Source organism: Hipposideros armiger, unplaced genomic scaffold, assembly GCF_001890085.2.
Source record: "Hipposideros armiger isolate ML-2016 unplaced genomic scaffold, ASM189008v1 scaffold_294, whole genome shotgun sequence".
Classification (NCBI taxonomy): domain Eukaryota; kingdom Metazoa; phylum Chordata; class Mammalia; order Chiroptera; family Hipposideridae; genus Hipposideros; species Hipposideros armiger.
The window spans coordinates 386,667-413,634 of NW_017731644.1; the positions used below are offsets into that span (position 1 = coordinate 386,667).

At 47.2% G+C, this 26,968-nt stretch overlaps 2 protein-coding genes across 17 annotated transcripts in view; one reads left to right on the forward strand and one right to left on the reverse strand.

Moving 5' to 3' along the window:
* The window catches only part of SAXO1 (stabilizer of axonemal microtubules 1), a 119,936-nt gene that overhangs the window by 42,415 nt on the left and 50,553 nt on the right, over window positions 1-26,968 (forward strand). For 3 of the 14 annotated variants that reach the window (XR_002125827.1, XR_002125825.1, XR_002125821.1), the window contains exons 2-9: window positions 489-691; window positions 9,662-10,405; window positions 12,199-12,393; window positions 12,781-12,845; window positions 13,305-13,405; window positions 19,100-19,154; window positions 19,961-20,011; window positions 24,983-25,509. Coding sequence is in view for 2 of the 14 variants with exons in the window: in XM_019659075.1 (XP_019514620.1) it covers window positions 489-691; window positions 9,662-10,665 (1,207 nt within the window). In the remaining 12 variants the exon portion in view is untranslated. Of the gene's footprint in view, window positions 1-488; window positions 692-9,661; window positions 10,686-12,198; window positions 12,394-12,780; window positions 12,846-13,304; window positions 13,406-13,533; window positions 13,573-18,508; window positions 18,926-19,049; window positions 19,155-19,960; window positions 20,012-20,031; window positions 20,436-24,982; window positions 25,510-26,968 lie in introns of those variants that run through there. The other 11 variants (XR_002125828.1, XR_002125826.1, XR_002125824.1 and 8 more) reach the window with 8 other exon arrangements.
* Window positions 21,846-26,968, reverse strand: part of ADAMTSL1 (ADAMTS like 1) — a 909,537-nt gene continuing 904,414 nt past the window's right edge. For all 3 annotated transcript variants that reach the window (XM_019659072.1, XM_019659074.1, XM_019659073.1), the window contains 2 exons: window positions 26,012-26,232; window positions 21,846-24,459 (listed from right to left, as the gene is read on the reverse strand). In XM_019659072.1, the coding sequence (XP_019514617.1) occupies window positions 24,353-24,459; window positions 26,012-26,232 (328 nt within the window). In that variant the 3' untranslated portion in view covers window positions 21,846-24,352. The remainder of the gene's footprint in view (window positions 24,460-26,011; window positions 26,233-26,968) is intronic.

A 26,968-nucleotide genomic window follows, 5' to 3' on the forward strand; every position in this document is an offset into this window, starting at 1 on the left:
GTCCATGAGCTTATAAACCATGCTAGAAACTTGGGCTTTATCTGGAAGAGTTTTAAGCTGGGGAGTGAAATGATCCAATTTTCATTTTAGAGGGCTTATTCTGGCTACACTAAGGGGATTGAAGTAGAAATGGCAGGAATGTAGCAGGAAGCCCGGGTGGTAAGTTGTCCCATGATCCAAGTGAGAAACGGTCAGGGTCTGAACCAGGAGAGAAAGGCAGACTGATGGGGTGCGGCGGGCCTTATTTGGTGAACGATCGTCTAGAGCTGTGAGGGCATGGCTCCAGGATGGCATCCAGCTGCCTGGCTTGGGTGAGAAAGGAATGGCGGTGTCTTTCTCAAAAGTGGGAAACAGAGGAGGAAGAGCAGTTAGGGGGACAGAGTAGCAGATGACTTCTTAGCAAACATTTGTAGAATTGGGTTGAATAGAAACCATGAGCCTTCTTCCGAGCCAAGGGCCCCAGGGGCATGTGCTTATTTTCTTTACAGGAAAGACTTTAGGCTTCACAAAGTGTTACCAGTGAAGAGCTACCAGCCTGACCAATTCGTCCCAAGTGAAGAGAATATGGACCTGCTCACAACGTATAAGCAAGATTACAACCCCTATTCTGTCTGTCGAGTGGACCCCATCAAACCACGGGACAGTAAACATCCATGTGGTGACCAGATGGAGTGTCTGCCTACTTATAAAGGTGGGAGAGTGCTTGAGGGGCAGACTGATGGGAGGGTGGGCTGAATCTGTACGTAGGCCAGGAGATGTGTTAGACGATGCATCCCCCTTAGTGCAGGGGTCGGGCAAACTACTTCCTGAGAGCCAATCGGGCCTGCAGCCCTTTTTTGTACACCTGGATAACTAAGCATGGTTTCTAAATTTTGAATGACTAAAAAAAAAAAAAAAATCAAAAGACTGTTTTGGGACATGAGAAAATGATGTAAAATTCGAAGTTCCCTATTCATAAGTATGTTTTGTTGGAACAGAGACACACTTGTTCACTTATGCATTATCTGTGGCTACTTTTGTACTACAGTGGCAAAGCTGAATAGTTGTGACATAGACAGTATGGCTTGCAAGGCCTATGACATATCTTAATATCTTCCCTCTTATAGAATATTTGCCAATGCCTACCTTAGCTTGCTGTTGAAATCCTACATTGCAGAAGCATTTCAATTGAGTGAGTGATTCATTCTTCCATTAAAAAATTATGGAAACAACATGCAGACAGAAAAATGCTGAAATCGTAACTATACAGACCAGTGAATTTTGACTAACCACATCCATGTAAACAGCACCCAGATCAAGAAATATACTCCCATTCAGTCACCCTCCCCACCCAGGATAGAAACATTATGCTGACTTAATATCATAATTTAGTTTTGCTAGCTTTGAACTTTATATACATGGGATTGATTTATTCTTTATTGAACACCTACTACATCCCAAGCATTAGGAACTGAAGGAAGTGTAGTGACCTGTGGAGGCTTTATAGTCTAGAACAGCGGTTCTCAACCTTCCTAATGCCATGACCCCTTAATACAGTTCCTCATGTTGTGGTGACCCCCAACCATAAAATTATTTTCGTTGCTACCCTATAACTGTAATTTTGCTACTGTTATGAATCGTAATGTAAATATCTTTTTGTTTTCTGATGGTATTAGGTGACCCCTGTGAAAGGGTCGTTCGACCCCCAAAGGGGTCGCCACCCACAGGTTGAGAACTGCTGGTCTAGAAGGAGAGACAGTACGTGGAGTTACGTGTGGGCAAGCCATGTGGCAGTCACTCTATGGCGCACAGGCCTCAGGTTGAGATGATGGGAATGGCAGCCAGTTTTATCAGCAACTCTTCTGGGGAGGCTTGGGAGATGTAGCAATCTTCCTGAATGCTTCCAGGAGCTCTAAATCTGTCATTCTGGAAGATTCTGCATGTGGCTGAGCTTCTCTGCTTCTGGGAGCTGGGACTCGGGGACAGCCTGATGTGGGCCTCTTCAGCACTCTGGTCTCTGTTTGTTCTTCTGCCTTCTTATCATTAGTGTTGTCTCCTCTTTTCATTTCCATAGCCTCCTTCTGCCAAGCCACATCCTGGATGCTGTGATGCCCTGACATGCTTCCCTCTTTGTGCACCCCAACATCCAGTCCTTCTGCTGGCTCTCTTACCCATTCTCACCATGACAGTCTTTGGCCTCATTAGGACCTCCAACCCCTGATGCCTCAACCTTCTTTGTCACCATCAGCCCCTCCTGTGTCTGTCCCCCATGTGGCCTATTACCTGATAGACCTTTGCAGCCTATCTTTTTAAAACTCTCTCCCTCTCTGTCCTTTTGCTGCCTCTTCCATGTGTACACCTGGGCATATACCTGAGCATATTTCCGGTCTTGTCAGCTCTCATCCATTTTCCACAGAAAGGAACCAGGAGGCCTTTAAAACATGGCAATCTGATTTGACCTCTTCTCTGCTTAAAACTCCTTAATAATTATTATGGTTGTTAGGATCAAATCCCAAACCTTCACCAGCTCCTCGGATGCTTTGCAGATTCTGTTGGCTCCTCCTAGTGCCCCTCTGTTCTCCCATAGGACCTTCTTTCTGTTCCTTTCCTTCATTCCTTTTCTGTCTCAGGGCATGTTGTACTTGCTAGTCCATCTTTGTAGTCTTCCTCCCTTCCCCTGTCTAGCCCTCATCCTTCAGCGAGCCAAAATAGCACATCCTTTGAGGCCTTGCCTAACCTTCCCCCATGCCTGACTAGACATACCCTGTTAGATGATCTAAGAGTGCCTTGTACTCCCGTTTTGTAATTCATTGTGTCATTTTCTTTTGTTTTGCTTAACATTTATCTCCTTGGTCAGACTGTAAGGTCCAAGAAGGCAGGGATCTCTCTTTCTCTTTGCCGGTTACCCCCAACAAGGCAGGCACTGTAGTAGATGCTTTACAAAGGAATCAGTACAACCAGGTACATGGGGGGAGGCACTCTTGCTTCCAAAGGGCTCGATCTCTCTTTTCATCCAGTGTTTACAGGGAGGCAAGAAATGGGGCAGCATGGACACTGAGCAGCAGGAAGAGGCACAAAGCTGGAGTGAGCCCTCACCTCTGTGGGGGAGGAGGTAGACACTTCCAGCTACAAACTCTCCTTTTCTCCACGCCCTCCCTAAGGGCCTCCTGGATTTAAGAACCTAGGCTCTTCAGAGCAACTCCATGTTCAGCTCAGTTCCCTTCTCTACCTTACCCTAGGTGCAAGGAGAGGTCTGGGAGAGAGAAATACTCTTTGCTTACCTTAGTGGTTGGCAAGGATGTAGTAGTCCAATGTCATTATTTAAACAAAAGTCCTCCCTATTCCTCTCCACAGAATACTTACTCCTCAAAATAAACACACAGAAAAAAACAATCAACTACTTATGCTTTAGTCTCTCACACCTCTAGCTCTGCCATAACCTTCCTCTTCTCTAGACAGGTACATTTAAAATTGCCCTCTGCAAACCAGAGGATAATATTCCCCTGCTAAAATGGAATCATGGCTGACTTTTTCCTACTGATAAAGTTAAAATGGAGAAAAACCCTATTTTCTTTGCATTTTTCTTCAAATTCTGGCACTTGTTCACTGCTTACCTATTTATTCAGAACCATTGAACAAATACAAGTCAAGTGTCAATAGGACAGCTCAGAGCCAGGCATGGTTAGATGGGGGGAGGGGGTCTGTTCTGGCTTCATGTGTACTTGGGGTTGAATTTTACAGTTCTCTGAAATTCAGATTTAAAGTCATACAAATCAGTATGTAACTACATATTTGTAGTTAGATTTGATCTATAGGTGCCAGTTTGCAGTCTATGTGCCTTCACAGTTTTTTGGAATAATGTATACTTACCATATTCTATTGATTTAAATGGTTTATTTGTTCCATTACAAATATATCCTGTGATGTATATAATGGCGTCTAAAGCTGGGCCTTGAATGCTCCCGCACAGGAGATGACATGACAAAGGTGTGTTTAATGAGGAAATATATAAATGAATGGCCTGGACCATTGTTTACAAGGACTCTAGGTGACACAGCTTGGTATTAGATTTGCACAAATCCCCTGTTGTTCCGGGTACTGGCTGAGAGCAGGCGTGAAGCTTGGGGAAGACCCACGACATTTATTCTGCCGCTAGGTCAGTCCGGCAGAACCTCATGCCTTCTCTCTGGGAGTATCACCTTTCAATCACTTATTTGTTTCTTGTGGAAATTTGCTGAGTAAGTACGTCTTCTCCACAGCAACTGTCATGGCTTTATGGCCCTAAATCGATTCTCCTTCCAAAGGAAAAGAAAAACAACAACAAAGACGAAGCTCATTAAATATGTGTATTTCAAAGGGTGCCATCCAGATTATGTCTACATGCTACACTTACTATGGTTCTACAGGAAAAATATGCAAGCTTTCCCCTTTCTACTCTTATGGCCAGCACCTCAACTAGGGTCCAGGAAACCACCAGTAAAATATGCTCCAGCAGCATTTGGTTGTAATTTTGACATTTCCAAAACACTGTGCAATTGGAAAGATTGAGAGTGTAATTACTTGATGCTCAGCTTTAGGTTTAGCTAAGTTTTTAAAAAAAGACATGTTATTGAATGGAATCCCTTTTAAAGAGGTTCTTGCCAATTACCCACATGACACCCTGGCCTTGACGGGCTCTACTGATGGCTTTTCATGCTTATGAATAGTTTGTCATGTGGAATTCTGAGGTTTTCAGGGTCTTGTGGAGGGTTTTTGTAATATATGCTGGGTGGAGGAAGTTAGGAGTTTGGATAATAATGTGGTTTCAACTGTATTGTTGGGTACCAGCAATCACATGAGGCAACTTTCAGCTTAGGAACCTGTTTTCCTAACACTTCATCCATCACAGAAGAGGGCCAGAAAAGCCCTGCCCTACCCACCCCCACGAACCTTGAGGCAGTGTGTAGGCACCTACAGGTAGATGCCCCCATTTCAGTGAGGCCTGAAGTCTGACGGGGAAACATGTGGTTTATATTCAGCAAGATGGTTCCCTCTCAGGCCCCCTAATGCTTTCAAGATGCTGATAGAGCCATTAATGGCTCTTGGAGAAAGATTAGATTTTTCAATTAAAATGAAGCCAATTTAAAATAAATAGTTGGTAGTATTATTAACCTAAAATAAACTTGAGTGTGCCTGGGGGGGAGGGGTGGGGATGTCAGGACTTCCAGAATGGTGGCGTGAGGAGCTTGGCAAATCCTCTGCCTGAAAAGCAACAACAAAGCCGGACAAAGCAGTAGAAATCAACCCTTTTAAGGTTCAGGAAATGAAAAGCATACACAAATTGAGAAGCATTTATTGAAGACAAACTACTAAACCATGGTTACGAATAGTGGGAGTTTGTGGTGTTTTATCCTAGGGCTTCCATCACTCTCCCTCCCCCCTGNCAAGGGCTGAGTCCCTGGAGTCCCAGCCCGGTGCTCTGCTCCCCAAGTCTAGGATGGGCGCTGAGCTTCAGAACCCCCTGCCCCCCACCCCGCCCCCATCCCCAGTTCCATCTGGGCAGGTTAGGCTGTGAAAACCAGCGGCTCTGCTGCCAGAGGGGCTGACTTGATTTGGAGTAGAGTGCAGACCTAGGGGTTTCAATAAAACCAACAACAATCTCAGTGGCAAAAAAATCAGGGAAGACAACTTCTGCAGCTAGTCTGAGGTACTCATTGGGGCAAGCAGCAGACTGGTCAGAAATTTAACAAGGAGATCCAGAAAATAAGGAAGACATAGTGGGTCTTGATAAGCTCATACATATTTCTGGTGATCTGGAAGACTGTGCATGTGGGCAAGGGCAGTGTACAGGCTGAAGAGAGATCAGAGACAGGCCTAGTTATCTGTCCATCTTCCTTGGCTAAGTATCTATCATGCCTAGTGCAGGTGCAGAGGAGACAAGAGAAAGCCCAACAGAAAATAAAAACTAGGACAGACTTGTAAAGTGCCTGATCTTTGACTATTACCTAACACACGCATAGATCCATTAACAAAGGGTAAAAGCCTTACTGGTTTAAGGTGCTTAAGCATAACTTCTGATCAGTCATTGGCTGATTACTCAACTATGCTGATACAGGGTGACTCTTAGGAATCTCAGCTTAATAATAATAATAAAAAAACCAAACTGACCAAAAATATCAGTGGCCACACACTGCAGGGGAGATAAGATTTCATAGAATTAGTGCAGGCATGTCACTAAACAAACAGCAAAAACAACTCCCTCTTTGTGTCTCTTTCCTGTGCTTAATCTAATCTGCTGTTGATGCCCTGTAGTCTATTCTTTATTTCAGTCATTGTATTCTTCATTTTTGTTTCTTTTTTATGGTTTCTATCTCTTTGTTGAATTTCTCGCTAAGTTTATCTATTTTTTCCTTAGGTTGATTGAACATCCTTATAATCAGTATTTCGAACTCTGAATCTACTAGATTGCTTGTCTCCATTTCACTTAGTCCTGTTTATGGAGTTTTGTCATGTCCTTTCATTTGGGACATGTTTCTTTGCTTCCTTATTTTGGCTGCCTCCCTGTGTTTGTTTCTATGTATCAGGTAGAGCTGCTACACCTCTCTATCTTGGCAGAGTCACCTTATGTAGTAGCATTCTCCCTGTTCACCTGAGATGGGTGTTCTAGGGGTGTCCCTTGTGTGGGTTGTGTGTGCCCTTCTGTTGGAGTTGAGCCTTGATTGCTGTAGGCATGTCAATGAGTGGAATTGACCCTCAAGCTGACTGGCTGTGAGGGCTGGTTGTGAGTACAGTGGAGGAGCTGTTGTGCAGGGGCTGATTCCAGGGAGTGGAGGTCACTTTAGTGGGGCTCTAGTACCAGGCTAGTCTGCCCTTTGGGTGTGTCGGTTGTGAAGCAGGTTGGGTGGTGCTCTGGCATGGTCTGAAGCCAGCCACTGGCTGTGTTGGTCCTGGAGCCTCTTGAGAGGGGCTCTGGTGCAGGGCAAGTTCAGCTGCCATTTGTGTATGGCTTGGTGTCCCCTGATGGGAGCTACAAAGTGATCTGTGGTTGGGTGCTGCTTGGGCTGGGCTTGGAGGCACGTGTGAGAGGTTTTGCTGTGAACTGAGGCCTGCTTCCACTAGTGCCTGGCTTGGGACCCTTTGGTGGGCACCACAGTGTGAGCTGAGACCAGCTGCCGCTTGTGCCAGACTTTTGGACACTTAGTTGAAGCTATGTTCCAAGCCAACACTGGCTGCAGCTTATGTCAGACTTGGGACTACCTGATCGAAGTTACAGTGCAGGTTGAGACTGATTGCCACTTATGCTGGGCTTGGAAAATTTACAGGGCACACTGAGGTAATCTGCTTTTTTGGGGTTTTGCACCTTTGAGAGACTTTAGAAAAGTGTGAAGCACGAGCCAAGGCAGGCCACTTATGTGGAAAAGCCTCTGGAAAAGGTTTAGCCAGGCACATGAGTGGGGTGGGGTCCCAAGGAATTGTCAGGGTGGGGTGAATGGTGTTAGCCAGGCTGATAGAGATCTCAGATTTGGCACCCTCCTGCACCTGCCAGCTGGGTGGGAGGAGTACTCAACAAAGGAACAATAGTGCTTTCAAGCACTTCTGTCCCTGGAGACAGCTGTCCCAACCCCTGCCATTCCAGCCCTTGCCCTAGGCAATTCAGTTCTTCCCTGAAGGTCCCTGGCACTTTTCACGCTGCTGCCCCTGAGCTGGAGCCAAGAGTGTATGTTTGTGATCCAGTGATTTCTGTGCTCAGGTCCCTCAACAGGAATGCCTAGGACTCCAGCAGCCCTGTATCTTACTCGGATATAATCACTGCTGCTTTTCACAGCTAGATGTTATGGGAACTTCCCTCCCTGGCACTGGAGCCTCAGGCTGGGCAGCCTGGTGTGGGGTTGGGACCCCTCACTCCTAAGGGGGGAACTTCACGACAGAGATATCACTCCTGTTTCTTTACCACCACATATGGGTGTAGGACCAGCCCATTCCATGTCTCCAACCCTCCTACCAGTCTCCTTATGGTTTCTTTATATCCTGAGTTATAGGACTTCTGCTCAGCTAGTCTTCAGGTAGATCTCAATGATGGTTCTATAATTTATTTGTAATTTTGATTGGCTGTGGGAGGCAGTGAGCATAGTGAGTGTTTATCTACTGCACCATCTTGACCAGAAGTCCCATATTGGCTACTTTAGATATGGTTATCGATGGGCTCAATGGAGGCAATGTAGGACGTGGATTTGAGCCAGTATTATGGAAAGAATGGCAACAGTGTGGAGGTGTTTGAATGGTATTGTTTTCTGTCCCACTTTTTTCACCTGGCTTTCCAATTTCAAAGCTGCCTTGTGTGTTGAAGTTACTTTAAAAGCCCCTGTAGTGCTGTCTGAGGATAACACCTGCTCCTCAAGATGCATGGGGACCCTCTCTAGGGAAGATTTCCGTTGGTGCAGACCTGTTATCTTGGCTGTTCCAGTCCCACAGCAGAGGTTCCTCTTAGACAGACATCTGCTAGATATAGCTGCCAATCCTTTCATTGTTTAAACATTTTGAAATTCTTCTCCTCCCGCAAATCTTCCCTGATTATTTATTAGCAGTCTTTTTTTTTTCTTTAACCTTCACTCTATCTAGAAATACAGCACTCCTAACTGTGATATAGGCTGTCCGAAGAGCATAGTTTTGGAGTCAACTATGTGGTTTAAATTCCTACTTTTAACTTCCAAACAATGTGACTTTTGGGCAAGTATCTTAGTCTCTCTGAGCTTTGCTTTTGGAAATCTGTAAAATGGAGATAGCCATACCTATTACAAAGGGTTATTGTGAAGATGAAAAAAATTAGGTATGGAAAGCCGTGAGCTCAGTTGGCTAGGACATAGTCAGCATTCCTTAACTGTCAGAATGATAGCGGAGTGGGTCACAGCATGGATTCTGGATCTGAATTTGCATCCAAGCTTTCTACTTCTAGCCACGTGACCTTGAGCAATTTCCTTAATTTTTCTGTGCCTCTGTTTCTGCATCTGTAAAATGGGCATATTGATGGTACCCACCTCATTAAGGCTGCCTGAAGATTTAAAAAGTTAACATAGAAAGTACTGCCTATCACATAATAAGTCGTATACAAGAGGCTGCTGCTATTATTCGCTCACCATCCAATACAATGCCCTTATTCCCTTGGAGCAGCATATTTGATTTATGGGAATTAGATATGTGGGTTATAGGTATGCAGTAGTTACCCCATTGACACTAGGGAGGCCTGGTGGGTCTGGCTAGCAGTCCACTAGTGATGGGCTGTGAATCCCATCTCACAACACCACATGCATCTTCCCAGCCACTCTGTTGATCCAGAGAGGGTTCCTTCCCCATAGAGGACTGGAACTGCCCTGGATTAGGGCGAGCCAGTGGTTGGGTAACTCTGCTGGAATTGATTTCTTGGATCTTCCCATGGCTGCAGACCCTCTAAAATTCCTTTGTGCAGCAATGTAGGGTGTGTTGAGACTTCTATATATTTGTCTCTTCTTCACAGTAACTTTCAAATACCATAAAGGTGGAACATCAAGCCCTTGGTTGAAGTGGCGGCAAGGGATCCACTCTGTTCTTCCTTTGTCTCAAGGAACATCCCGCTAGAGAGTGGCTTATGGCTTTGGAGGCCCCGTGGAATACATGTGGGTTGAATGAATTGATTTATGAGTAATGACCACTTCTGCTTTATTTTCAGCTGATTATTTACCCTGGAACCAACCAAAACGAGAGTTACTTCGTCCGGAACGCAACTACCGGCCAGCATCAACCAGGTTTGATAGCACAACCACACACCAGGATGATTACTCCTTGAAGGGCCTAGTGAACACCATGAGCTGTAAGCCTCCGGCCAGGCCCAAGCTCTATAACATCCCCCTGGAGGATCTGACCAACTACAAGATGAGCTACGTGGCCCACCCTTTGGAGAAGCGCTTTGTGCATGAGATGGCGAAGTTTAGACCCTGTGAAATCCCCTTTGACAGCCTCACCACCCACAAACAGTCCTACAGAGGTCTGATGGGGGAGCCAGCCAAGAGCTTGAAACCTCCAGCTGGGCCCTGTGGGCTAGACACACCTTTCTCTAACACCACTGAGTTTCGAGATAAGTACCAAGCTTGGCCAACGCCCCAGATGTTCTCCAAAGCTCCTGTCCCCTATGTCCCTCCTGAAGAAAAGATGGACTTTCTGACAACCGTGCAGGCCCATTACACATACCCTAAGGGTGCCCCAGCTCAGTCCTGTCGACCTGTGCTCTGTGTCAAGAAGGGCGGTCACTTCGAAAGTTCCACTACCACCAAGGACGACTACAAGCAGCGGGCCAGCATGCGCATGGAGCCAGTCAAGCCCATTCATCAGCTGAACCTTCCCCCCGAGCCCTTGGACTGCTTGACCACCATGCGGGCCCACTATGTGCCCCACCCACCCATCAGTACCAAAAGCTGTAAGCCCTCCTGGTCTGGCCCCCGAGGAAATATCCCTGTGGAGAGCCAGACCACATACGCTGTCAGCTTTACTCCCAAGGAGATGGCGAGGTGCCTGGCTTCTTACCCTGAGCCCCCTGGCTACATTTTTAAAGAAATAGATGCTTCGGGGCACAGGATATATAAGCCGATTTCCCAGACAGGCTCTCGGCAGAACAGCCCTCCTTCTGTACGTGATTCAGAGAACCCCAACCAGCAGCAATTGGCAGTGTCAGCCTGATTTAAAAAATATTATTTAGAAATTGCACAATACTTTTAAAAGCGGATGATTGATAGTTATTCATTGGACAAAAATGAATTCCCCAAAATGAAAAAAAAATTTTCATAATTTCTAGGACACTTGAATAAAGTGAGAATCACTCGACTCAAGGCAAATGACATTTGGTCACTGGCTAATTACTCCCCTTAACCCTCCCTCTGCTGTCTTCTCCTTTTGGGTCCTTTACCTTGGGGCCCATGGAATCAAAACTGGTCCCTCTGAGGTTTTCTCTGAAACAGATGCATTTTATTAATTTAATTATTCTATCAACTGACTTTATGATTAGCTCTTGCCAAGTATGAAGTGCCAAAGAGTCAACTTTATTTTGGGGGGATTTGAACCTGCAGGTCTGTGTGTTCATCCCCACACACTGTCTGTGCAGAGAGCAGGCTGTATTTCTTGGGACCTTTGGGGAGACTTAAGATTAAAGCCCCCATTGCATCCCAGTCCTGGTCAGTGTGTCTTGTGCCCAATCTTGAGTCCTGTTTTGGGTTCTTTCTGCCTAGGGCTGCCTTACAAGGCATCTCTCTATCTCTTCACATCATGACTTACCAGCAAGAACAGTGCTGTCTGATGGGGCATGGGTCTTTCTATTTACAGGAGATAGCAGTCCCATGGGAGCATGGATCTGCCAGACCTCTCCCACCCTTAAACCAGTGCAGGCTGTGATTCCAGAGAGGAGGGGGAAAAAGAACCCTGGCAACCAGGCATTTGGCAGCTTGTTTCTGGGCTGTGAGTTCTAAATGCTCAGTGCCTGGAAAAAATAACCCCATGCTGGGCTGGTTCCTGGGAAGGCTGGACTGCCTTGTCCTAAAATGATAACTGGGACCAGACCTGTGACAAAGCTTAACATAATGGTGAACTGGACCCTGCCCTGGAGAAAGGGCTGGAGGTTTCTCTTTTGGGTCTAAGGTTTCATCTAGTTTGATTGTAAGTAATTTGGAGATTATTGGAAATTGGGAAGAATCAAGGAAGGACTTGGTTTGAGAGGGCCCACGCTGGGGTCAGATGAGCGCATGGTCTGGGTGAGCCTCTCACAGAGGGATACAGATGGACACCTTTGATACCACTTGTCTTGCGTCCACAAAACGTAAAATATATTCCATGGTTTCAGAGAACTTGAGAACATGGCAGAGGGAAGAGAAAATTTCAGCTCAAGTTTGGAAACTCAGGCTTAGGCTCAATGCCTGGCTCATGGGTGAGAAACCTGCATCTCTTATCCAGGGCTCAGTCTTTCCACAGCTCTCACCTAGCTGGCTGAGACTGGGTTCCCACCCCTTGTATCCTCATCATGAGGTTAGTTTGCATTAGTGGGTTGGGATGTATTGGGTTGTTGGAAAAGTCATGACGTATTTTTTCTGTTTCTCATTGCAAAAATGCGTCATGAATTTTCCAACAACCCAATACATCATTTAATCCTCTTTTTGGGTATTTGGGATCTGAATACCTGCCCTTTATGGAGTAGAGGGGCTCAGATTATGCACCTTGCTCCAGGCCACAGAACTTGGAGCACCAAGGCCAAGACTGAAACCAGGGTCTTCTGATTCAAAATCCACTGCTCTTCCCACAACACCAGGTACCTCCTGTCTGCTGTGTCTCAGATTCCATGGCTCCATAGCCACATCAAACCACATTCTGTCTGAACTCCTTCTTGGAGTCCATTAAGCTAAAGGAGATCATTTAAGGAGGGTAGGTTTTATCATTTTGTTTCAGCATTTTTTTACGAATCAGACAAATCCTGGCACTTGATTTGAAAAGCCAAATGGCACTAAAATGCTTATAAAAATTCAGCAACCTCTTATGCCCCAGCTCTTTGGCCTCCCCCATTATTACTTCCCCAGAGAACAACTTAAAATTACTTCATCTGTTTCTGCCAATATTTTCCTTCACTTTCCTAAATCATGTGCATATACTACTGTCCATTAACTCCTTGATTTTAGACGTGGTCTGTTTTAGTTAATTAGAAATTTTAGTTCTTTTATACGCCCCTTCCCTTACCCTTCTTCTCAGAATAGTTATATGGCAAGCTTGATTTTATCAAGACTAATGAGCTTTTTTAATGTTTCTGATGAGTAGGAAGGGAAGAAGCTGAAGAAAGATGGGAGGACCTGCCCGGTGAAGGAGCGCTGAGGCCTCTTGGGGTGAGGAACGTCCTCTGAGCCCTTCTTTTGTGACATTTAGGGTCACCTCTATGGTGGCTCCAGGCTAGATGAGCCACTTAGGGCATCCCTGCCTTGCCCACTTCTTGATTTAAAGAGCCAGCTCTCCCCACAATCCCTGTCCTTTTTTAGTGTCAAATTAAAAAATATTATTCTGAAAGTGGTTAACACAAGTAAAAAAATTAAGAAAACACAGAAAAAAATATAAAGAAGGATACACATAGCTATTGTGGGGACCAGGGGAACGCAGTGGCTCAGAGCGTACAAGGAGAGCATCCCGCAGACCTGGGCTTCCATCTTGGTCCCGGCTCCCCAGTAGCTAGGAGACCTTGGTCAAGTTCTATGGCAATACTGGCTGCTTGGTTTTATTATTTGCATTGAATGGTAGAATATATGTCAATCACTTAGCCCTGGTTCATGGTGAACTCTCATTAAATGTAGGTGAGGAGGAGGAGGATGGTGATGATGATGAAGATGGTTGCTGAGTTCTGCCTGGTTGAGTCTACTTAAGATTTTCTCGGTCGCTATTTGCAAGCATGCAGGTAAGGATGACTGCTCATGTTTTGTAGTTTATCAAGTACAATATTTACCTTGTTTCATCTACTTAATTTCCTTTTCAGTTTTTCCGAGTTGAGGTTGCTAACTGCTCTCCCTGGAATTGTCATTTTAGGAAGTTACATGGGTCGCAAGGAGGGAAAGAGAAGCTGAGGTGAGCAGATGGGGCCTTGGTTCCCCTCCCCTGCTCTGTCCTGGCAGCAGCTTATTAATAAGTTCTGTGCATTGGGCTTCCATATAGGTGTTTGTTGGAAAAAGGTTCTATTCTATTAAAACGCAAGCCCATGCTGCTCTAACACCTGATAAGATCCTGTTCAACAAACTCTGACGATGGAAGGCTTCAGACACAGTGTCTTCTCTTGAGAAGAAGCACCCATAATTTATATCATGTCTTTCACTTGGAGAATTAAATGGAAGCTTAATCATCTACCACAGCCCAGGGTTCTCAAGGCTTTAGATATGTTATAACAGGAAATTATTAAGAGACCAAAGATAGAACACAAGAGTTTTATGTCCAAGCAGAGAACCTGCTCCAGCGCAGAATTCGGTATGCTCTGGAGAAGAAAACAGGTAAGGCTTTTAAAGCCCCCAAATGGCAGACTATCCTGTCAGAGCAAAGCAGAGTTTCCAAGTGAGGCTGAGGGGCAGGAGATAGTGGGGTTAGTTGGTGTAGAACCTCTGGGCTGGTTGGACGTGTCTGCTGGTTTGGAATATGGTGCCCAGGGGTGTCTTTTGGGATGAGGTCCCACTGCCAATGATGGTGTCTCCCTGCCTGTGCCGTGCACAGGGCAGCCCCTGTGTCAGCAGCGTAGGTGGTCAGGGCAGGGCTGATCTGGTTTCCTTACAGTGGGACCATCAGCGTGGGTGAAGACCCTGGCACATCACTCTCATTTTTTGGTGATTAGGAACTTCTCTCTATTTTGCCTGCAATTAATACAGCACCAAGAGCATTCAAAGGGCTTTCCCTTCTACTGATCGTTGTGTTTTCACAAGGGTCACGGTCTTTAAGAGGGAGCCTCTCTTTATTGGTTTGGCTCCAAGATCTTCTCCCAGGCAAAGGCTGGAAGGTGGGGAAGGTGGGGCCCATCGTAAGTGCAGTTTTAGCACCATTTGTCATTACTTTCCATGGTACCTGATGTTCAAATCCTGAACCCCTGCTGAGTTCTGCTTTGCAGACCTGCTCCCTATTAACTCCAGCGTTTTTATTCTTACTGCATTTTTATTCTAGGCTGTCGCTTCCCCTTCTCCACTTCTCAGTCATCATTCCACTATCTTCCTCTTGTCTTCTTCAAATTTCTTGAAAACCCTTATCCATGGATGACCCTCATCCTATTTTCTACACTATGGCATTTTATAATTTAATTAGTGCTTTATTATTAGCTTAATGGTGTATGTGAGGAGGTAGGAAGGAGATAAGCACAAGTAAGCAGCCTGCCACTTCACCTGGAATAGAGCCAGTTGTAGGTGATGAGGCACTAGTGGGATTTCGTTAGGGTCTTCTCAATTGGAATGTATACCTGGAGGGTGACTTTTTCCTCTGATTTGACAGGAAGGCAAACCTGGGCAGTGGAGAATAAGTACCAGGCCAACCTGTATGCAGGTGAAGGGAGCCCTGGATCTTTGGCCATTCATCTCTGAGCCCCAGGCCATTTCCCAAGGCTGTGCAGACAGCATCAGACAATGCTCTCCCACCTGCATCCTCAGCCCCATCCATCCGCCTTCCTAGCCCTCTTAGACATCACCAGCGATTTCATGGAGGAAGGCCTCGGAGTTCAGAGACAGTCCTCCGCTGAACAGAGACCACAGCTCACTTCTGATAGCGGAGCAGCCATCCTGGGCAGGGCCGGAGATTGTGCTGGGATGGCCGATGCACAGTCACTCCCCGCTTGGTCTCATGGTGTTGCTTTCATATGATGTCCTCCAAATACCTTTTCATTGTAGGCTCATTGCCCTGAACGTGTTGGCAATAATGTACATGTTAGAGTAACTGTCCTCCCCACCCCAGTCGATGCTTCTGCTGCTAAAGCAGGAGTGAAGCGAACTGCTCAAGGCAATGGGATTGGCATTAGCAAAACCTTTCCAAAGCGATGTACCTTTTTGAGATATGGTAATTTAGGGCCTGAAGATGAATTGAGGGAACCATTTTCTCCAAAAGTGCTTTGCAGCTGTGCAGTCATCAAGAAGAAGTAGGCGGGGCAGGAAGGGGGTGTGCACAGGTCCTAATTGCTGATTAAATGGCCCCCTGGCTTCTTGGGCCTGCCCTGCCATCACCCAGGCCCACATCTGGTCAGCAGGCCTCTAAGTGGGAAGACAGAGGCCCTTCTGAGCATAAATACTGGGGGTAGGGGGCAGGCAGGGGTGTTTGCTTTGGCAGTGTAGGCTCAGTATTTCCACATGTCTGGTTCAGCAGGTGCTTGGCTCTTCCCAACTTTGGGGGTGCAGTGGGAGTCTGGGAGCCTGTGGACCTTCCAGAACATAGCTCTGGATTCTGGAAAAGGCATCAGGGCCATGCCAGGATGGGCTCCTCTGTAAGCCATACTTCTGGGCCACAGGTACTCCGGTCCCTGAGTCTGGATCTTTGGATGCCAACGTGAGGAGTCCTGATGGTTTTCCTTGTCAGGCCTCTAAATCTGGCAACAAATGCAGTTTGATGCTAACCAAAATGATTCAGGTACATTTCACTCCTGTGATTGACTCTAACACTGATTTTCTTGGGCTTTTATTGTCCTGACCAGCCGGCTTTCTTGCCCACCTGTACCCTGCCTGTCTACTCAGGGTCAAAGCTGTGCTTTCAACGACAAGGGGGAAGTTTGGTTACTTCCCCATTGTCCCAAATCCCCATCCATTTTAGGTTATAGGATCATAAAACAGGGGAGCCTAAAAATACCCTTTAAACAAGCAAGCATCTACTTGAGAGTTACAGGCAGACAAAATGCCTGAAAAATGACTGCAATTTGACATCTATGCCAGTGAATGACTTATAAACTAAGAAATTGAATTTTTTTGGACTGCAAACGCTCCTGGGCTAAAAAAAAAAAAACACAACAAAAAACCAAAAACTTTTCATTTTAAAGTTTTAAGCAGAGCTCAGTGCTTACTATTAACTTGGAGTGGCTCTTTTCTTGGCTAAACATTGTAACACCTCCCATAGTCCAAGGTCAGTTATTTGGAAACTTCAGCTGTCCAAAACCGAGGCAAGAACCTGGATATAAGCAGCCTGTCAGTTGCCAAAAATCATTGACATGCAATTTCATGTATGGAAACTCAGGTACTTGACTCCGTGCACGCCCCCTACCCTGGCGCGCTCACGGCGTATTGGCCACTCTGCTCCACTTTTTTTTTTTCTTTTAAACACACAGTTCCGATGAACTTCTATTATCTGGTTTACTACCTCACAGAATAGTAGGAGGGGTTGCTGCTAGAGGCAGACACATTTAGAACAAAAAGGAGTGACAGCTGATAGCTTGAGTGGGACTAGAGGCCCCCCAAATTTAAAAAAATGCAGAACTCAAAAGTATGGCAGCTCAGGAATTATAACCCCAATATAACAATAAAAAAGTAAGAATACACACACACACACGCATGCACGCACATACATTTTTTATTAAGGCTGAAAAATATACCATGGTTTGTGATTATGACCTAAATTTCATAAAAAGAATAAAAAATTATACACACACAGTTTTGAAGTCTGGACAAATGCATCAACAGTTTTGGATCAATGAATTCCCACTTGTCTCATTTATCCAGAATAATAAGGGAATGGGAATTTGAAGTATTTTAATATGACGTTAACCTACAGGTAATATATATTAGCCCTTCCTAAGGTGTTTTCTTGGACTACCACCAGCCCTGTGATATGGTCTTCAAAAAAAGTTCATTGGACACACAAGTCTGGGGAAAGCTGCACGTTGTATCCTCCTGTTGGAGATTCATGATGTGTGTTGATATTTTGAGGGCTCTGTGAAACTCTGTGGTAAAGGAACCTTGTTTACCCTCGTGTAACCTTGTACATGAATCAGCATTTTTATAATTACTATTGCTCAAGTAAAAAAGAGAATTTGTTGGTTTGGGCAATTGAACGGCCTAGAGCTTTCTTTATCTGTGCATTCGGCACAGCTGGTTCCAGGGACTCAAATGCTGTGATGGGTGCTTGATCTTCATCTTTATTTGGCTGTATTTTCTTCTGCTTTGCTTTCTTAGGCAGGCCCTTTTCTTGTGGTAGTTTCCAGCAATTCTGAGCTTACAGCATCCTTTTAGCTAACAGGCTTTTCCTTTCCAGTGGTTCTAGTAGAAATTCCCTGAATTGAGACTCTTCTGCCTGGCTTGAGTCTCATGCTGATCCCTGAACTGATCCCCATGGCCAGGGAGATAGAAAGTATCCATTGTCCGGGCCTGAATCAGGGTCCACCCCTGGCCCGAACAGTGTGTATGTGTGGGGTCAATCCCATGCACACTCCGTGAACTGTGGGAGGGCTGGGGGGTAGGATGGGTCCCCAAAGGAAAACCGAGGTGTTTCCAGGGAAGGGAGGGATGAATGCTGAACAGGCAGGAAAAACAGTTTCCAACTCTGACAATAGAGCCCTTTTATTGTGTAAAGTCTACTGGAACACACATGGGGAAATACCGCCAAGCCATCTTCATACTTTTTTTTTTCCAAATAAGTTTAGAATACAATAAAATACACATGCATGCAAACATGTGTTTGAACCTTTCTTCGATTCCGAAACCTCAGTGGATCCTGCAGTGCCTCAGGGTCCACTCTGCTGAAACATTCCAGTCACTGATGGTTGAGGTTGTTTGGCCTCTTGATAAATGGGGGGTTATGGCATAGCCAGAGTGTAGGGCACAGGAGCCTGGGAAAGTTCATTGACTGGACAGGGGACACAAGCGTGTATCTTCTGTGTAGTCTCTCGAGTTCCAACCGCATCAGCACATGCCGTCTCACTTTATCCACATGCAACCCTCTCTGTTGTTATCTTCCAGTGGGGAACTGAGGCTCACTGATATTAAGCAACTTGGCAAATGCTTCACGGGCTTGCTCAGGGCATGCTCTCGGGTGGTGACCTTGAATATCTTCACTCCAATAGGGAGGGCCTGTGCAGGCGAAGAAATTCAGTTTAGGAGTGAATGATCCATGGACCTGGCACCCACCTGTGGCACTGTGACATGCTGAGCTCCAGCTATGGGACAGAGCTACCTGGGTGACTCAACAACTTCATCCTTCAGTTGACCAGAGCTAAGTCATTTCCTGGCCCTTTCACTGTTATTTAAAACAATGATGGTGGGGCTTGGCGGGGGGAAGAAAACCAAGACAATGACACACTTCATTGCTACACTTCTTGCCTTGACTGTTAAACATTTCCTAGAGTTGCTCACCTGGTAACTAAGTTGTTCACAGCCTGTCTACTATCCTTCATGGGATTTGTAATGAGGTCAACCCTGGCCTTTGCAGAGACTTGGCAGTGGGCTGTTTGTCATCTTGGAGAAGGAGGCAGGTTTCCCAGGTATGCTTTCTGGTCTAAATGATGACTGTGCAATCTCTCAGGTCCTCCTAAACATTCTACTTAAACAGTATTTATGTTCAGCAGGAGAACCATTCCCCACTGTCTGCTTTCTCTTCACTTACAGAAAACTGCACATTTAATTTCTGTTTACACATATATAAACCATGTCTTTAGGAGCAGCCTGGGAAATCCTTGATTGAAGATGGATTTTGCCTTGGAAAACACAGAGGTGAGTGACATCTGTATATTGTGTTATCAGAAGCGTGACACGTGTTTGATTGGGTCCAGGTGCTTCACAGAATCCATCTGAGTGGAGTTGTAAACCTCTAGTTGACAGGCAAGGTGACAGCCCAGTTCTTGTTAGCAGAGGCTTGATTACCGATATCTGCCTTCCAGTTTAGTGGGGGCAAAAACCCCCAAAACAAAACAGTTGAAGACATTGGGGTGCTATGAATATGAAGCTGAGGTTTGGCCAAAGATAACACTGTCTGATCAACTCATATACATTTGACCTGTGAAAGCAGCTCTAAGTGGACGGGATGGGTTGGGGGGGGCAGACAATAATTGTAGGTTCATCTTAGGGGATTGATAGAATTCACTGGGTATTCAGTTCTTTACTGTTTACTTCAAGGCTTGCATCATCACCGATATTTTCCGAGTTGGAAGTATGTGACATGGGTAGACAACCTTCCCTGATTTAACTCCCATTCAATGAATTCTAAGTCTGAATGTTGAAGCCTTTAAATCATAGCTGGTTCATTGAACAAAATGAGTGACAGGGAGAGACAAAATCAAGGGCGTGTCACCCTACTTTTTTTCCTAATTTATCCTTCCTTGGGGTTAATTCACTAAAGGTCAGTTTTCATTAGATTATTTCCCAAGAGCTTCATCCTTCTCTGTACCCCAGCACTCCCTTAGCCTTTGGGGATAAATTTGCCTATGTTGGGGGGCCCCACAGATTAGTGAGATCTAACATCTCATTTTAGCTGAGAATCCTTAATAAAGTTGGATTATTTCCTTTGCATTTATTTGCAGGATGAGGTGAGGGGATAATAGTGTGCTGTTGATGAGAAAACCTACCACTTGGTAAGTGAGATATCCTGAATTTTAGCTTTTACGTGTATATTTGCTCACAAATGAGTATTTTTTCCATGTCTTTTAGTCAATCAAATAGCAGCCATGTGTACATTTGGGTATTTTTGAATTGTGGTGAGGGTGTATGTTGTAATGAGAAGATAATGCCTGTCTTGGGAAGTATTTCTGGAAGTTTGTCAGTATTTTGTTGAGTCTTTGAGTGGGCTACATGGACTGATCTGTTTTCTTCCAAGATGCAGAGTTTGGTTTATTACTGCCTCTCTTATTTACAGTATTGTGTAGTATTGAACTTTGAAGGATTGACTGATGTCCTCAATCAGACAAGGAAACATAGGGGAGAGTCTTAAAAAGCTGATAATGGGAAGTAAAGTGACATTTCTGCCAGCTCTTCCCGTCGTCTCGCCATCTCTCCAAGGTAGCTTGGATGATTATAAAAGCGATTAACATTCATTGAGTGCTTCAGCGATATACCGAGCACCCTTATATTTCCTCAGCATGTATTAACTAATAGTTTTCTCACAACAGCTCTATCCTATGAGGTATCTTCTTTGTAAAGGTGTGAAAGCTGAGGCATAAATGAGCTTGCGTGATTGTTGACCATTCTGGTCTCAGTTGACTCACAGATTTCCTGGGCTCTTCTAGTTGATGTCCTGGAAACTGCTGAGGCCAAGCAGGCGACTCCAGTGGGAGGAGTTACAACGCCAGGACTGGCCTGTGGTTAAGGTTCCAAACTTTTACATTGTGGTTGGTGGCATCTTGGTAGGAATTTCTTTTCTCCCTGCTGAGCTCTGTGAGTCTGGCTGGAAAATTTTTCATACAGCCTACTTGAACCCTTCCCACCATTTAGCCTTCCTGGGTTTTTCTCTGGCATCTCTGACTCATTTCCCCCTCCACTGGGGTCACGTAGGACATTGGTTGCTGGTATATGAATATTTATAGTTCTAGTATTGGCTTTTTCTGTAAAGCAAAACCTAAAACTCCTTAGAAAATAATTGGCATTGCTGGAAAACAGGCTGGAGGTCGGCTTTCAGGCTGGGGTCCTCTGGAACGTCTCTCACAAGGGCCCATGTATGGCCACTGTCTGGGCCTGGGGACATGGTGCCTTTTCACCAGAGCCTGCTTATGAAGAACTCTACAGTGTGCTTTTGCTTTTGTCCCATTGTCATTTTCTCCCAACCTCCAAGCAGTAGGTGCACTCGCCAAGGCGGCCATGCATGGTCGGCTCCTACACAGAGCAGCTGAGGCAGCACAATGGGTAAGAGCAATTTGGCCAAAAAGCCAGACTACTCGAGTTTGAATCTGTTCCACCAGCTGAATGACCTTGGGCTTCTTTGGGCCTCTGTCTACCCACATGTAAATGGAGATAATCATCAGGTTGCTGTGAGGATTAAATGCAGTGGTGATCTGTAACTGTTAGTCCCTACTGATCGAGTACATCCAGAACGTCAGCACACAGCCACTTCACCCTGTGCACTGTGCAAGCAGGACGCCTGCACCCGAGTCTGCATCAACTCAGAGATGCCCATGCTTACTTTTCTTCCTGAAGGTGCTGTGGCTCCTGTCTGCCCGCTACCCAGGGCTGTAAATGAGATGACTGGCAAGGGCAGCATGAAGCCTGAGTGTGTGCACATCTCCACACATAGCTTCTCAGGGTCCATTTACAGAGCTGGCCCTTCTAGGCAGAAGCCTCCAGCGCCCCATGCAAAGCTGAAAGCTGCCATTCTCCCACTTGAGCCAAACGTACACAAGTGGCTGGGATCCTCCCTCACCCTGTGCACAAAACAAGGTGGGCGGGCTGAGCTTAAGAGAGACTCAGACAACACGATTTAAATAAATAAGCTGTATTATCTGTACAAAAAATATAAATAGCCTTGTGTTTTCGAGGAGGAAGTGCCTCCTTCCACATTATTCAGCAGCCCTGATAATCGTGGGGTGCTGTGGAGTCACAATTCACAGAACAAACAGTAAATGAACATTCATGTCATGCAAGGAGCACACGGCTTCCCACCCCAAACCGAGGTCCTCCAAGCTTGCTCTGAAACTCACTTCCAGCGGCTCTAACCCAGCACGTGGCAGAGCTGGAGAACACCTGCTATGTAGGAAATGTGAATATTGGCCACTGGTTTTCAATAGCTACTGAACTAAAAATAACCAGCCATATTAGTAGTATGGAATTTGTCTTCTTCATTCCATGAGTTAACTATTGTGTCACAAATGAATCACCTCTTATTGCCCCATCATCCCACGGTAACTTTTACAATATATTCTGTACACAGTGAATGGATCCAGAGTTAAACATCAGGTTCTATTAAAAGTAGGAACAATACAATAATCGCCACTGAGTTTACAGGAACACAACTGCAGGAAGTGACTAAAAAGTTCCTCCAAATATTTTGTTTTCTGGATGACAATGTACAATTATTAATATTGCACTTTTTTTATACAAGAAATCCTAATAAATATTCACAAAAGATATACAGACATAGAAAACATTCTATTTTATTTTAAATAAACATTACACTGATTTTAAGTAACATGATTTCTTAGAGCCCATGTTTGTGGTGAGGAAGACAGAGACCCACCTAATTGTCCATAGCTCACCTAGGGAGGACACAGCTTAACGTCGCCTTCCCCTCCATTTTTACTTCCCGGCTGGCTGGAAAATGCAGCTCTGATGTCAGCGGTGGCCCTGAAGCGAGTGGCACTTCACCAGAATGTATGTGAGGGGGTGGTTTATCTGAGGGGTGAGTGGCTCTGGCCACGCTGCCCTGCCAGGACTACGAAACTGTGGCCACTCAGGGGGAGGAGACCAACATCACTTGTCCAAAGCTACTTGCTGAATCAGCAATTTGCCAAATAATCCCAGATGTTCAGTTTTGCTACCTGACTTTGCTAAAGCTTTCTCACTCTAGCTGATGGCATTGCTGGTATGTGTGTGTGCTGCTTTGCCTGTCAAATTACCCAATCACCACAACTGGTAGATGTTGATTCCTAGTAGTTCACTATGTGGGGGGATGGGTTGAAAGCCTTCAAGGACCTTCTTGGAAGCTTTAGTTATCCTTCAGCTTTGCCACCACGCCCCACTCCCCCTCTCCAGCCTGCTGCATGGATAGGCGTGTGGCGCACTCTCACTGTGGTCTCTGGGCGGGGCCCACACAAGCCTGCTGTCGCACCCCATGCCCTGGCCAGCTCTGGCATGAAATGGTGGTTGTGGCCTGATGGATGCGCTCGGGCAAATGGATGAGTGGATTGCTTTTTGACAAATTGACTCTAGTCCCTGGCCCTGAAGTGGGGCAGCAAAGGCCAAATAGGCAGAAACCCCGGCCTGTTAATGCTCAAAATGCCCCTGTCCCACATCAGCAGTGAGTTGTAGGCTGGGGGGGGGGCTCTAGATTTAGATGATGAGATGCCCGGGTGGCTTTGCTACCGGTGCACAGGCAGAAAGTTCGCTGAGACAGCGCAGGGAGCAGGGAGGCATGTCTCTGACCAGAGGCCCTGCCCTCTGTGCGGGCAGCAGAGCTCTGAGCAGCCCCTCCCCTGAGCCTACAGAGTGCCCTCCACAGGCACGGGGTTCACAGCCCGTCTGTGAGCCTCCTGCCTGCCTGTTCCTCCCCTGTCTTCACAGCCCCCGTGAAGAGGCTCCTTTTGGGTTGTTTCCTTCCCTCACTTCTTCGTTTTCCATATCGTGTGCTTTAGGCCTACTTAGATGGTCCCCTCCTTTACCCCTACGCGTCCATGTTTTGAGTCTCATTGCTCTGTGTCTCCCACCAGAAGCATGGAGTGCTAGGCTGGGTTCTGCCTCAGCATGCTGTGCCCCCACCCACCCCCCTTGCCTTTCCCGAGGCTGAGGGGCAGAGGAGCAGCAAGCCCCTGCATTAGCAGGGTGCTGCCAAGAAACAGTTGGTTGTCCAAAGTCTGGACCAATGCTTTACAAACTGTCTGGGACCCTGCCCTCCCGCCTGCTGGGAGCTCTGGCCCCCTGCTGTCCCCAGGGGCTGTGCCTGCCTCTTCCTAGGTCTCCTCGCAACCCAGGTTGGGGAAGGGGGGTGGGCAGCTCTGCAAGGGAGCTCCTGCTGTCTGGCCTGGTCTGCTCTGCAACCTCCTTTAGACTTCCGTCCGTGTCCTTCCCCAACATCCTGTCCTCCATCTAACCGAAAGAGAAGACATGCTGAGGTCCTCATGTCTGGGGGGAGGGGGCGGGGGCTGGATGAGAGGGGGTGTGGTTGGGATGGGAGGGGCAAATAAATAAACCGAAGAAAGCTTAAGTTCTGTCCAAGGTGGTTGCGTGAGTCCTTGTGCGGCCAGGGTAGAGTTCTTCCCTGTGCCCTGTCTTCACGCTTTGCCACAAGTTCCACAGCAGCGAGACTGGAACTGGCTGAGTTGGCAGAGTTTCAGCTGTTTCACCTTCTCGCAGTACCTGGTGGTATCGCTGCACTCCACTGGGAAGGAGGAACGGGGTGGGGAAGGGGGACAGAAAGGAAACGTGAAACACAGGCTAACAGCTGTGGCCAACTGGTGCTTCCTGGGGTCCGCCTCGGGCGCCGGACTCCTGTGCAGCAGGGGCCACTGCTGTCCAGCACTTCTGGGCAGGCCTTGCTCTGGTGGGGCTCAGCCACTTGCTCCCCCCAGGCTGCCAACAGGCTGCAGCTGCTGGCTGAATGCTGGGGTCCAGCCCTGGGCCTGCTCTGCTGCCTTTCTGATAGTGCTCCTCCTTCCTGATGGTGCTTGTTGTCACCCTTGCCTCACCTCTTAGCAAGCTTGCCTTTCCCATGGTGATTTAGCCACTGACTGTCCTCCTTGTGGTGCTTCCCTGAAGGACTAAATTTTGCTCCACTTTAAGGTGGCGTGCACATGAGGCCCTGGTTGATGGTTTCATCCCCCCGAACGTGAGACTCCTTTCCCTGTGAAGATTTGTTTTCTTGTATTCCCCACCTAAACCTCTCTATTCCTGCCCGCTACCAGGCCTCACCGGAGCACCATGGCGTTCTAGTTCAGTATCGGCACCAGCTACTTGGTTCTTCAGTATGGCTGCGGATTTGGGTTGTGGACATCTGTGATTGACATAGTGAGTCTGAACTATCTTCACTGAACATTGGTACTGAGTGTGGGAGAAGGGGGAGGGGCAGGGGGAGGGGCAGCGCCAACAGGAGGACAAAGATTGTCCCTCCCCAGGGTAGAGACAGCAACAGGGGACAGTTTGCCTCCAGGGCATCTGCCTCAGCAGTGGGAATCTGATGCTTAGTGAGGCCCTCTCTGTTGGGGGAGAAAATGGCACTGCAACGTTTTAAAATTTCCTCTTCTTTGCCCCATGCTTTGTCTTCTTCCTGGTGGGAAAGTGCCTCTGATTTGTTTTGGGTCCAGAGGAAGAAAAAATAGATTCCCACCCATCTAGGATACAAGTGCTGGTGTTGGGCTGAGGAGGATCAGACCTGAGGGAAGATGGAGTGAATGAGTAGAGAGCACAAGGGCAGGTGCTCCTGCCCAGTCCGGTGGGTGCCCGTGGGGCTGGGGGTGGGGAGGGTGGCGGTCAGTGGGTCCTCGTTTTCTGGAAGTAGAGCCATGATGGGTGCAGGGCCAACTGAGCAGATGGCACTCTGCGTGCTGCGTTAGTGTGAGCAGTGTTTTCTCTGCAGTAGCCTGCCCCAGGAGCCACTGTTTAGTTGTCCCCCATGGGCACCAGCCGAATGACTGCAGGTGAATTACAGGCTGGTTTTATCTGACACTTGGCCAACAGCACCTGGCTCTCTCAGGGCCAGGATGGAGCCCGTAGGGCACACCCAGCCATCTTTTGTGGCTTGAATATGTATACACACATCCTTGCATACATCTTTGCTTGCTGGCCCCCAGCCATGAACCCCTCTGAAAATACCTAACTCCGGCCCCAGCTCACAGCCTTGGGGAAACCTGATCTAATGCCCTGTGCTCGGAGCGCCCTCTGCACCCGATGCCCTGTGGGGAATTTGCAGAAGGCTCTTTGGGGTTGGAACATACTGTTTTCACATGGGGTGATGTTGCAGCGCTGCCAGTTGGCGGGCCGGGGCCCCCAGGAGCACAGGTGCTCAGGCACTGCCTTGCTGGTGCGGGCATGCACGCACTCCACATGCCGCGACTGGAAGCCATAGTTGCCGCAGGTCGCTGTGCACAGGGTCCACAGGCTGACTCTCCAGTGTACGCTGCAGGCTTCTGACCAGCAGTTCTGGGTGCTCACGGGCCTGCAGGAGGAGGGTGGCAGGGCTAGGTTAGGGTCTGCCTCTGCGGGGACTGGGTCAGGGCGGGGGCAGGTGTGAAAACAATGCTGCAAACCCAAGAATGTCGGGCAACTCAAGAACTACCAGTGCTACCAGACCTGTGTTCTGATCTCTGCTCTGGTACTGAATGGCTGTAGGATTTCAGAAGGCCACTTCCTTTCTCTGGGCCTCTGCCTGCTCATTTCCACAAAGTCTGCGTTACTGCAGGACCTGAGCATAAGCTCTGCTTAGGGTGGGGACGGGCAGAGGCAGAGCCTGGAGCCAGTCTCAGGGGCTGGGGTCTTAGGTGGGTGTGGTGAGCCCTCACCCTGGGGGACATCTACAAGGAGGTATGACAGGAAATGGGGGCTGGATAGGAATGACAGGGAGAGACCCAGGGATCAGGGCCCTGATCTCACCATAACTTCTAGAGGGAGGTCAACAAGAGTGACGGTCTGGTGGAGCCCCTGCGATCTGGTGGCCATGGTGGCCACTTTGTGGACCTCACGTCCTGTCCACCCTGGGGCTAGTGCAGGTCTCCTATGCTGTCAGCTTCCCTCAGAGGAACAACACCTTCTATACGCTTCATCGTCAAGAGAGGGAAGCACAGCCTGGCCCGTTTGGCAAGCACAAGGCCACCGCTGAGCCTTCGCCTCTGAGGAGGCCAGTGGCCTGGGGATAATGGAGGTGAAAGGGCAGGGCATGTGACCCCTGGGCCTGG